The sequence below is a fragment of the Acyrthosiphon pisum genome, chromosome A2 (genome assembly GCF_005508785.2).
Source record: "Acyrthosiphon pisum isolate AL4f chromosome A2, pea_aphid_22Mar2018_4r6ur, whole genome shotgun sequence".
Classification (NCBI taxonomy): domain Eukaryota; kingdom Metazoa; phylum Arthropoda; class Insecta; order Hemiptera; family Aphididae; genus Acyrthosiphon; species Acyrthosiphon pisum.
Window position 1 is genome coordinate 95,064,791 of NC_042495.1, and position 13,730 is coordinate 95,078,520.

General features: G+C 28.1%; 1 protein-coding gene across 4 annotated transcripts; it reads right to left on the reverse strand.

Annotated features, from left to right (window-relative positions):
• Positions 1 to 616: 616 nt before the first annotated feature.
• Positions 617 to 10,517, reverse strand: LOC100161096 (annexin B9). 4 transcript variants are annotated; one of them, XM_008184290.3, is made up of 10 exons: positions 10,162 to 10,496; positions 7,277 to 7,843; positions 5,931 to 6,107; positions 5,611 to 5,815; positions 5,444 to 5,523; positions 5,310 to 5,382; positions 5,070 to 5,243; positions 4,823 to 5,004; positions 2,513 to 2,524; positions 617 to 2,035 (listed from the first exon to the last, which is right to left on the reverse strand). In XM_008184290.3, exons 1-10 carry the CDS (start codon positions 10,192 to 10,194, stop codon positions 1,982 to 1,984), a joined length of 1,557 nt encoding a protein of 518 aa, XP_008182512.1. In that variant the 5' UTR covers positions 10,195 to 10,496; the 3' UTR covers positions 617 to 1,981. The 4 variants fall into 4 exon arrangements, with proteins under 4 accessions (XP_008182512.1, XP_008182514.1, XP_008182513.1 ...); XM_008184292.2 differs by lacking the exon at positions 7,277 to 7,843 and having other exon boundaries at positions 10,162 to 10,517; XM_008184291.3 differs by lacking the exon at positions 2,513 to 2,524 and having other exon boundaries at positions 10,162 to 10,495.
• Positions 10,518 to 13,730: the final 3,213 nt, after the last annotated feature.

Genomic DNA, 13,730 nt, shown 5'->3' on the forward strand with positions numbered 1-13,730 from the left:
ATATACAAAAAAATGTAAGTACTTGTAAAATATTTTGAATACTTTTAAAATGTATTTGTATTTATATTCAAATACTTTTGAAAGACAGCATTCTAATACGTATTTCAAATTCAAATGACACAAAGTATTTAAATACGTACTCTGGATATATTTATAACAAGACTGGTACCTACTGGTAAACAGTTAAGGATAGGTGGAAATCCATTAAAATGTCAGTGTAAGCCCAACATTTTCAACTTCACTCTGAGTGTGGGGCAAAGGAGTTTCGATCCATCACAACTAAAAAGCTGTCTGTTTTTAAGGGGCCACCTCTCCCCGTGAATATAAGGAGTTCTAAACTCACGTATACAGCAACTGTAAAAAAGATCATACAATGTCTGTACCTACTCTATAACCACATTTGAGATAGATTAATATCATGACTATCTGGCTATAGCTATGGAGACAAGGATAAGGAGGCCAAACCCGTAAAACATTATTTCATTAACACTTATTTCTCCACCAGACTGAGCAGAGGTTTTCGAGGCTATCCGACAGTTGATACACAATTAACGGATTAACCAAAGTTTAGAAAGACTTTTAACCTTAGTATACCTTAATGTACAACAAAAAAACGGTAAGTCATTATAGTTATATTAAAATCAGCTTTATATAAATTTTAAAATAGGAATAACATTCACTAGTTACAAATGTAGACATAAATAAGTAAAATAATTTTACTATTAACAATTATAATTGTATATGCAGCGGTAAAATGCAGTCGGACACAACTTATCACCTTCACCACCACCAAGACAATATCATTTTACCGCCTTCCGCCACATGAGTGACAAGCCTTTACCAAGCACTAAGATTTATTAAATATCAGTTCTAAAAAAGCGCTAACAACAGTTTTAAAACTGAAATATAATTTAACTAGATAACATAAATATAGTGAATAAATTGTAAAACAAAAATCACATTGTAGAATATTAACAGTACAATAACAAATAACTAATAAGACAATGACGTTGCAAAATATGTTATTGGGTTAAACATTAAATTGTTGATTTTAGTCTCATAATTGAAATTTGTCATATGAATAACATAATTATAACACCATGATATTATTTTAATAAATTAGAAATGTTAAGGTAAATGATTAAATTTAAAAATATTCTACTTCAAAAGAATTATTATACAATACAAGTAATTAGGGTCTATAAATAAATAATAATAGTAATAAGTTGACAACGCCATCGTACGCATTTATTAATACATAAATAATAAGACAATTATAATTTGTTTAATAATCTAAGTATAATAACAAATTATTATTAAATGATCAAGCACCAATTTTTAGACTTTTTACAGTCATAAACATTGAGTTTATAAAATTCGTTTAGTGTTTTACAATATTTGTCAATGAGTGGCACGTATTTACCCTGATTAAAATCTAAAGTATTTGTAATAGATAATATAATTATATAATTAATATAAGCTATCGAGCAGATTTGGCAAATAGTTTTAATTTTGGTTTATTTAAATAACAATATAGAAAATATAGAAAATATTAACAAATCTTCAATAATAATAATAATAATAAAAACAAATTGACATAATGAAAATGAATACATATTAATTTGGCAAAGTGAGTTTAAATGTATACCGTGTGTTAAGTGGTAAAAAAATAGAAATGTTTATGATATATGATTTATTTATGTAATACTAAAAATAAACCATTATTTTTTAAATACCCAAGCCCAAAGTATTTAACTATTAAATACCAACATTTATATGAGTCACAGTAGATAAAAAAAGAATAAATTATGAAATTTAAATCTTGTATACAGTAATATCAATATTAAATGCAAAAAACAAAAATGAAAATAGTAAATATCAATTTCATATTTTGAAATTAAATATTATAAAAGGCGTAAAATGTTTTAATGATTATATAAATTGAATACTGCATAATAAGATTATACGTATATCATTATTTTTAGCCAACAACTAGGGCTGTCAGACATTTTTTGTAGTCACCTGATGTATCGTCCTGCAACATAAAATTGATTAATAAACAAATAAGATTTCTGTAGACACCAAAAATATAAACAAAGTAAATAAATAGATAAGTTTTTTTCTACAATGGTTTCTAATGGATGTGTGCAAAATCAACAATTTTCAGACGTAGGTTAAAATAAGTTCAAGCAAACCAATAGATTTAAATATTAGTTAATTATTGATTAATTCAGCAGTCAATCATTAGAAGCAGTGGCATGGCGAGGCAGTTTTTTTTAATCATGGCTCTGTTGATTTTTGGGGGTGGTGGTGGTATAGATTTGTAAAATGTATTGCTTCTAAATTATGAACTTGAGAGTTGAGATATCAGCAAATGTTGGTATACATCCTGTTGTAAGTGGGTGGGTGGTTTGATGGATAAAATCTATTTGATTCCTTTAATTTAAATTGTTCACCACACCACTGATTAGAGCTAACACATTTTTCATTCACTACTCGTGCAGCAACTCACCATAGTATCAGACTGTTGATTCGCATAAATAAAACAAAACAAATTTCAAATTAGGTGTTATATTTTTTGTCAATAGTTTTCTAACTATAAAACATTTTTTTTTTTTTGATTATTGATTCATCAATATTTAATTTAAAAAAAATGCTATATTAATAGTCCGAATAAATGATATAGGTCATACATAGTATGAAATTTGGAGGTCACAAGCTTGAAAACATTTAATTTTAAATTTATCCTACACAGTATAGCAATCACAAAACTTGTTGATTATCATAAGTTCATTAAAAATAAGAACAATTATAATAGTACAGAGTACTAAAAGTTACCTTTTGTAGTTTAATTCAATAAAGTAAAACTATTTACCTCTAAAATCTGTAACAATTTTAAAAGAATGTTGGATAACTTTTGGTGTGTGTTAAAATATTACACTACAAATAAGCAACGCCAATGCAATCATTTATCGCTAATTAATTTAACTTGGGTTTGAAACACTATATGAGGGGAGGATACGAGTAGATAGGTACTTATTTCGCACATCCTGCTATTATGCACCACAAATGAGTCAAATCAAAGTTAAAATAATGAGTAATAATTGATAAATGATTTTAACGGCAATGTCTATATTATATTATAGAGTTATTTAATCTATGTTAAAGTTATTTAACATTCTTTTAAAACTGTTATAAATTATAGAGTTATTTAATCTATGCTAAAGTCTAACATATCTAACATTCTTTTAAAACTGTTATAAATTATAGAGTTATTTAATCTATGCTAAAGTCTAACATATCTAACATTTTTTTAAAACTGATATAGATTATAGAGATTGTATAATTGTTAATTTTTTTTTGATCATCTTTTTGGTCCTTAAATTTGAATTAATTTTAAAAAAAAGTATTAGATATTTATTTTAAAACCTATATCATAGTGTTTTACTATTACCTCTAAAATAGTAAAAAAAAATTAATGAGTGGTTGATGTATTGTGAAACAAAATTGTTAAGCAACAGTAGCACATCTAACTCCATTAAGAGGGAGCCACACATGTGTCTTATCTTTCTAACAAACATAATATACACATTTATGTTCAACAGGTCAATTTTTTTTTTTTGGCTTTTATTGATATAATGATATCTTAATTTAAGTATTAAATTGAGCTATAACTGTGTAAAATATTACAATATTTAAAATGCTCTCTCACTAAAAAATTTAAGCACTGATGAAAACCATCCAGATGCCCCAGATAATATTCTTACCTTTAAGTTTGATAATGAGCCACTCTAATAAGTAATATTTATGCAATGAATTCATTATAATATTAAAGACAACATAAACAACTTGATACTGCTGAATTTAGATTTTGTATGTTGTAGATTTGTAAGACAGAGACAATACACGAGGGTGCGATATATTTACATAATTGTATGAAAAATAAATAATGGTAACATTTTTATAATATCTAGTATTAAAAAAAAAAAAAGGTCAATCTTATATAACTACCTAAGTATTTCAAATGAACCAATTTTGAACTAAAAATGTATTTAAATTTATAAGTCAGTTATGTTGGAATATTATATTAGGCACCTATTTTATTTCATTTATGTACATATCTATACTCTGTTCCAAATAAGAAGACACCAGATTTACGGAAGAAAACCAGTTTTGTCCGTAGCCACCTGGTGTCTTCTCAGGGTATTGAAACTACAAAAATAAAAAGATGAATTTTATTGATTTTTATATTTATATTAAATTAATGTTTAATGAAAACATGACATTTGAAAAATTCTATCTCCAAAATAACAAAAATAATTAAAAATATAAAACCCATTTAAAACAAAAATTAAGGGACATTTTCTTCCATTGCTGATAAAATATTTGGTATAAGTCTATTGAGAGAGATAAATATAAAATGGTAAAATGTAGTATTTTAAGAGATATAAGTTTAAAAAAAAATATTTTACTTAAGGACTGTTTTTTTTTTCATTACTATTCATAAGTAATGTTTAATATTATGCCACCACACAGTTGCATAATATGCTTTCTTCTTCTTACAAACATACAATATAACATACTATAATCTTATCTGTTTTTAGCAATTCCAATTTTTGAGTAACCTTTAATAATAGAATGAATTGATCCAGGTTGACCTATGATCAAACTTAAAGGTAAGAACGCTATCTTTGGTTTCGCTTAAGTTTTTCTAAAGATTAATCATTATCAAATAAAAAAAAGTTGTCACAAAATTTAATAATTGCGAACCCTTATTTCATAATATGACTAATATATATCATCGATAAAATATAATGCTTACCGCGATATCAGCCTCCAAAGATTTCCCATACATCGACATGTAAGCATTCTTAATATCAACCATATCTATTTCACAACGAGTTGCAACAATACGAATCAACGATTTATCATTTGTGCCAAAACCAGCCATGCTCTCATGCAAACGTTTGGCGAAGTATGAACTTTTGTCTCTTACGGATTTCACTGCAAAACGATAATATAACAGTTTATGTAAAAACCGTTTAAATTAGAAAATTCCAAATCCTTACCAATTGCTCTAAGCCCATTCTCAATATCTCCACTGAATTCACTTTTGATAACATCTTCAAAATCTCTTCCAGTTAGACGATGATATTCTAAAAATACTTGTTGTAGTTGACAGAAACTACGGCTACACAAGATCATGTTGAATGTAGACTCATCCGTTCCAAATTGTAGTTCACCTATCAAGTTAAAAATACATTATTGGCTTACATTTTTTTTTTTTTTTAATTAATGAAATAATATACCAGCTTGTAACAAGTTTTGTGCATCAGCTTGTGCAGATGCAACATCAACAAATGTATTTTCATTGCGTTGTCCCTATAAAAATAAAAGTAAAATTATGTTATGATTAAGGAATAGTACTAAAGAAAAAACAAACCTGACAAAGCGACACTAATAATCTGCGGAAAGTTCCTGAAGTTTCTCCCATAAGCTCTTTTTCTAAATCTTTACCAAATACTAGAAAAAAAAAAACATAACAGTTACATTCCTAAATAAATATAATAGATTAATACCACTTTTTAATATAAGCTAAATTTAACATACATTTATGGTATGCCATTTTTATGTTATTAATCTCAGCATTAGAAGCAGTGCATATGATTTCAATTATTGTTTCTTCATTAGTGCCAATACCATCAATAGCATTGTAAATTTCTTTAGCAAGAAAATCATAAGTAGGTGTCATGAGTGCTACAACCAGATCTTCAAACTTTCCACTCAGTTCACTTTTCAAATCAGATATTAAATCCTAAAATAATAATCAATATTTTATTTATCAAACAAAAAAATACTACAAAATGATTAATTATGTAATTACGACTCACAACATGTCATAAGTGTAACAAAAATTGTATACTACTTACTTTACCAAACATAGTCTTGAATTGAATTGCAATTTCCTGTCTTTGAGAATTAACTCTATGGGCTAAGACCTGTATTATTGATTTTTCGTCAGTTCCAAACCCTTTCATAGCTTTACGCAATATTTCAGCATCACGACGTGGATCAAATGGAGTGACTGGACGAACCGTTGGATTGGACTAAAACAAAACAAAATGTTTTTCAATATGCATGACATAAATATAGTACAAATTTTTTATAAGTACCATTATTCTTTTTTAAAACTATTGAATTATTATAACAATGTAAAATTAATGAACAAACTAGCAATAAATAACTATTAGTTACTGGTTATTGATTATAAAAATTAACATTGATTAAGAATAGGGCGTATGCATCATCCATTTTTGAATAATATGAACAGCAGAATATAAAAGCTAATTATCATGTTATCAGCATTATCTTAACTATAGACTTTTAGCGTTAATTAAAGTTAGTGCGATGCAATTAAGTGTTTATGAAAGCGAGATATTAATGAAGTATATATAATAGGTATAGCTATACTTCAGAACTTACTGTTAATCTTTAGGAATAATAGACATGTAGAATCAGCACTGATTAACAATATTCAATCATGTATAATTATTAGTTACATTTATAAGTATATGGTAAATAGTAATAATTTTCAAAATTGCATTTATCTATCTCCGTCAGATATAAGGTTAAGAATAAATAAATAATTTTATTATTGATTTAATAACAATTTCAACACAGATACCTATTAAAAAATGGAAAGCTTTATGAGTAGGTATTGTAATTTTTATAGATTTTTTATTTTAACAGTAAATTTAACCCCTTAGGTGGTACGGTGAACAAAAATTACGCTAATGGTATGGTGCGATCTCTTAGGCCCTGTTTTACAATCATAGTTTAAACTTCAGTTAAGCCTAACCCACTGATTTTACCAGCCGAATTCAATGGTTTAACCTTCGTTCAACGATTGTTATACGGGCACTTAGACCACTTAGTTTTGTTAATTATAATAAGACCATATTTTTCAATTGTTCCGTCGCATTATTTGTAGAAATAATATGTTTACACATTTGACTCAAATTTAATAATTTTAAATTAATTAATTAATTTTTTAGACATTTTAAGAAGTAAACGAAAACAAAAAACTGCAGCGGTCTATGGGACCAGACCAGACCACTTACGGGTAAAGCTAAATTTTATTAAAATAAACAAAAGAATTTAAAATAGATATTTGTAATTCATTGATGGCAGTTTTAAATAATATATTGAACCAATTACCTATTTCATTAATTATTAAATTATTTATATATTTAAAAAGAAATTAATGAAATCTCACCTTTTTCTGAGCAGGTGAGCTGCTCAATGGTTGGTAATGAGCAGGAGTGCTAACAGGTGGATATGCTGCTTGTGGTGGAACTCGAGAACCACCGTCGTAACCACCTGCTGTCATATTCGGATAAACTGAAGTTGCTGGTTGATTGGGTGGGTATGCTGATTGAGTTGGGTAGGCTGATTGAGTTGGGTAGGCAGCAGACTGAGGTGCGTAAACAGAAGGCAGTTGGGCATTTGGATATGGAGAGGCCTGTGAGGAAAATTGGCCTGGTACAATGGAAGGATATTGACCTGCTACATTAGATGATGGGTATTGGCTTGGTACAGCAGATGATGGATACATGGATGGATTTTGAGCATATGGACCTGACTGAGGTAAGAACTGACCGGGCTGTTGCGGTGGATATTGACCTACTTGAGGAGGGTATGGGCTCTGTTGGGGGTAGCTGGGTTGACCTGGTGGATAAGCACTTGGCATTGGATACCCTTGTTGTCCTACATTACCTCCGGGGCATTGTGGATAGGGTAACTGGGAGCCAGGTTGTTGCACTCCAGGATGGCCAGGGAATCCCTACCAAAAAAACAAAATAGTTCATAAAATATTTTAACTAAGTAAATACTAAATACATTTTTTCAAATGTAGTGACTTATAAGTGTATAAGACAATTAAAAATCATTTTCATATTAACATTTAGCTTTTAGAAAATGATAAAACCGATTTTTTTTTTTTAATCATAAATTGCCTATATTTAATCAAGAATGTACATCATACAATAATCGGGTTTGAGGTTGAGTTTTAATATAATGTTTAAGAAAAATTATGATTCATTTTAGTAAGTTTAACAATATTTGTACAGTACCTACTAGAATACAATTTATATAATAATACATATATATAGATGAAAAATAATACTTAATATGATTATCTAAGATATAATTATCTGTTATTCCGAGTTATACCAATATATTTAAATAAATAAATATATTCATAATACAATAGTTAAACTTACCCATATAAAAGTCATCATATTTATTTCCAATCTTACGTTAAACAATGTGAAAAATGTTTAATTTAAGATCAGTTTAATATCATATCATATATACTCAAAATCTTATTCTAGATCTAATTAATGGTAGCCGATAGGTATCTGTAAGACCATAGGCGCAAATAAGGGGGGGCTTTAGGGGCTAAGCCCTTCCAAAAATGTCCATAGCCCTCCCAATCATTTCCTACATTTTGTATTAATAGCTTATTCAATATTATCAAAGTGAGGCCCTATTAGCCCTATAGCCCCCCCAAATCTCAAACACTATTTGCGCCTATGTGTAAGACAGTTATTTGTCAATCATTATACCAACAGTGTTTATGTTTATGGTTTACATACATAAACAATGAAGTATGAATGTACTACACCGTATTGCCAATTGATTTATTAACTGCTTATTGCATAAATAAATTAATATATAAAAGTGAACTTAACTGATAATATTTTAATGTGAATTTATTTTACTTTAAGTCTTAAAGAGAAACGTAATATTATGAACCAGTTAATAAAATTACCAAATGAAATTCAGATGATATATACAGGTTAGTGATATTGTACTAATAAAGGCACTGATAAAACTTGTTAACATACAATCATAAACAATGAAGGATAAAATTATCACTAAAATATTAAGATTTAAAGAAATGAACTGAAATACAAATTTTTTTAGCGCATAAAAAAGCATATAATTCATATTTCAAGAATATTTTGTGCAAAATAATATGTTTTAGGAATAAAGGTATTGCTATATTGGGGTTTAGTATAAGCATTTTATAAAAAGATGCAAAAATATTTTTGACCTCGATCAGTTTATGTACTCTTATCGAGATAAAAAGATACGAAGCAATATTGATAGGGATATCAATTTGAGGAGAATGACTATACTCTGTTCAAGTTAAGAAACGTAGTCCACGATAACCAGTTTTTATCGAGCCGTAATCAGGCAACATCCGTTTGTCTCCCTGCTTAGTTAATTATCTGTATACCTGCCATGTAGTATTACCACACCCCTGTGCACAAGTCGGCCGCCGACTACGTTTTTAACTTGAACAGAGTATAGAGACGTGGTCTCTGGTTTAGCGGCAAGGGAAGCTCATCTAGTTTCGAGGAGAGTCAAAACGGGAGAGCTGATTCCACTATGACTAAATATTACTGTTTGAATAATTTTTTTAAAGATTAGTATTAATTTAACTAATTTATAATTTTTATAAACTTTTCCTTTTATTAGTTTTATCAGTATTTAATACATTTTTATGAAAAATCATATTTTTCGTTATAAGAATATAAAAGATTATTTTGATAAAATTATAAGGCATAACAACATCTTATTTTTAAGATTTTAAGCGCATATAAATTCTGTCTTTAGTAATGACTAATGACACAATTAATGTGAACATACACTTTTCCTCCAACAGTAATGAAATAAAATAAATAAAATCAAATTGGCAAGTATTCTGTAATTGAACTGTTTGTAACACATAAAGATTTGATTCAATTTTTCAAGCCTGTTTGCAAACATTAATGATTAATATTGACTATTACTTTCAAATTTTGTCTATTGGAAAAAATTATTTGGTGCCTACACAATGTAGAGGGTTTATACATCGTGGGTACCAACCACCTATTAAGTATTTATAAAAAAAATATTAGTCAATTTGTTACCTCTCAACCGATTAGAATAATCATTTGAAAACGATTTCTACTACCTAGCATGCATACTTCATGCAGTTAGATATTTTGCTCGTATAAAAAAGTTAGGTTCAGCCGTATAAGTAAAGAAACACCTATTGGTACCTATTGTAGACCGTGAAAAATTGTAGTTTTAAAAATAAAAATAACTCACCTGATTGTTAGGAGGATATCCTGGATAGCTCATGTTTATAGATTATTGGGATTAGAAATTTTTTTTTTTATATGGACGTGGAACAAAGTTAAGATTGAACAAACGAAATAAAATAAGTTGGATAGTGAACGAGTAATGACAGTAAACAGTACTAAACGTGTGACCACTGACTGAACCAGTAACCACCAACGAGTAACGAAAATAATATTAGAATACTGCAATACGAGTGAGTAGTGATCAATATGGGTTGTCAGTGAAGAGTACGAGTCGACGGATGACTAATGGATTTTGATTATTATTGAGTCAATTAGTAATACTACAATATGACTACAACCTTGATGACAAAATAAACAGGCATGTCAGCAAAATCGTTCTGCGGACATGGAATAAACGAGTTCTTTATCAATATCCCAATGTATTTTATCCACGGACCAGGTATAGGCCAAAACCACGGTTGTAGATATACCGTATATTGTTATAATATTCTGAGCGTATATCTTTAATTGTGATCGTGGCCAAAACTCGTATTTTTGAGATAAGCTGCTTTCTTATACGAGGATCGAGAGCAAAATTCAGTGACCAATCAGAAAGTAAGGATTATTATCATATTATCATATAATTATTAAGAAACATTATATTACCCGCGCATTTTTAAATATATTGTAATATATTTTTTGTATGAGATGACATAAAAACAATGTTATTTGACGAAAATACTATATTACGTACAGGGGCGGATTTACCCATAGGCCACCAAGGCACTGGCCTAGGGCGCAATTTTTTAGTTAATTTTTACTTTTTAGTTTTTCATAATTCCATAATTCTATTTACCTAAATTTATATTTTATATTAATTTTTTTTCGTATACAACTTGCACGAAACTGGAGAATGGCTCACATAGTCACGTTGCAGTAACGTTTTAATTTATAAGCTATAAGCTATAGTAACCTTGCCGTTTGAATTTAATCCTGCGACCAGCGCGCGCCGCCACTGCTAGAGGTTCGACATCGACACTCGACGAGGCAGTTACCGGCGTTGCCTATGTTAATGCATGGGAGTTGGTATACGGGCGTGCGGCGTAAACACGTACAATATTGTGAATGGCGCATGCGCAAAACGCCAACCAAGGCGGTCAAATATACTGCCTCGGGCCGCCGAGTACATTACTACATTATATATAGCCCACGATTTAAGATTCAAACATTTTTTATAGGTATCATACTACACCAACGAAGTAGAGGTAAGGAGCATACTACATGAGTATCTCATATTAAATATTTTTTTTAAATTTATTGTGATAGGTAATTTACCTAAATCTGATAATTTCTTAAGGAACCAATTTAAATGAGACTCTTGAACTTCTTGAAAACAAATTACCTAGACTAAAAAATGTATAGTATAAGTTATGATTATATAAAAATTATGTATAATACATTACGAACGTATTCCAATGGACTTAGTTAATATACGGGTTAAATGGTGAATATTCAATGGCTAACTTTAGACGCTCAACATAAGTATATCTACGGTCCGTTTATTTTTAGAGTTACACCAATTAACAAAATAAGTTTTTTGTAAAAATCTTTGTTTTTTCTTATTTTTAATAAAATATGTTAGGGTATCCCTATGTATAAGTATATAACGATAACAGGTACTGTTGAAGAAAATCCAAGCACTTTTACTGTCCTAAAAGGTGATAACAGACACAAAAATAAAAAAATAAAAAAACACACATCATTGTAAAATCAATACATTCATCGTTCCACTCAGAATTAAAAAACAAACACAACATTGTTGGCAAACATAATTCATTATTTATAGCAATTTTTCGTGATAGAAAATTGAGAACAATTTTATTTTATAATTATTAATAATAATTTACCTTCATATACCCACCTACTTGCATAATTTTTTTTTTAAGACTGTATTGGACGCGTTAAAAAATATATTTTTGGGGATAAATATGGGCCACCAAAATCAATGGGCCCTGGGACTGTTGTACAGACATCAAACACACACATTATATATACGATACAAGACAATCGGTAATCATCGTCTGTTGAGTGTTTCTTCAAAACGCGATTATCGCGTATTTTGGATATTGATAACGCGTATTATATTATATTATAATAATCACCCGCCTCAAATGTCGCCGCATGCCAGCATTGCTTAAATGCGATGACGGATGACAGAAATAGACGGTTTATCGATTTCTACTGTGTATAATATTATTCATGATATGATTATAATATTATTATATCGTTATGAGTCTAATATGAGTCTGTTATGAGCCGTTCATTAGGTTTTTATCTTGTACCGACTGCCGATCCTCGGAGTCTCGCTATAATTTTGCGAATCCGCTCCATAACCCATTACGAAAATATTGAGTTAAAACAATATTAACATTTAAACAATTTATTTAATTTTCTTTTCCTCGTCTTAAAAAAATTGGTTTAATTCAGGTGAAAATAAATATTAAACTGATATAAATACTATTGTTTACCTACTATTTGCATTAAATCGTGAACATTCCCCCCCCCCACTGTTTTCGATATATTAGGACATTTCCCCCTATATATTTTTGGTTGTGGACATTTCCCCCCATTTTTTTTAAAAGTTTATTATTGACTAATAATATTTTATTTAAAAAAAATATTTCATATTATTAATATATTATATTATGTCGTATGATTATTATGATGAAACTTAAAAAAGAAGGACCACCCTAATACATAAGCATTTAACATAATTTCAAAATTATTATTTAGTAAAATTAATTTCTACAGTAGTTTGTAAATAACAATAACATGCCTTCTATGTAGTAAACTTGTAACCTTAGTAAATATTAGTAAAATATAAAATATATTACTGCTAACTTAAAAAGTAATTAAAACTCACTTATAATAATAATATATTTCACTTTCCATTTTAGGCACTGACATTTTTATTTGAATGAATACTAGAATACAAACGCATATTTTTCAAAATATATCAAATTTATAATATTGATATAACCTGCATGTTTAAATTCAAAAAAGATTGTTATAATATTATTTTTTATTTAGTATTCATAAGATTGAATTTATATATATTTATTTTGTTATTTTGCAGGTATTGATTTAACTTCCAGGTTCAGAGAACTTCATAATGATTAAAATATTTTATATAATGTTCAGGATGATGTTTAGTATGTATAGCAAGTTATACAAAATAGATTTGTTTTTCATTCATTTTATTTTTTGTCATTATTTTTATTGTATATTAAAATATAAGCTATAATTATAATAATTAAGTTATATAAAAACTGTATAACATAATATTGCCCTAACTCAGGTAATATGTTATGTTATTTTTTATTTGTTTATTGTAATCTTTTTTTTTTTTTTATAAATATTTTGTGACAAAGGTTTTGTTCAATTATTATATTATTAATTAAATGTTATTAACATTAGAGTTATTATTAAAACTAATATATTTAACTCTAATACGTTGTTGTCAAACGAGTGTTTTAATTTTTTTTATAATAACACTTGGTTTTTGTATTAAGGACCTATATTTTTATTAGATAA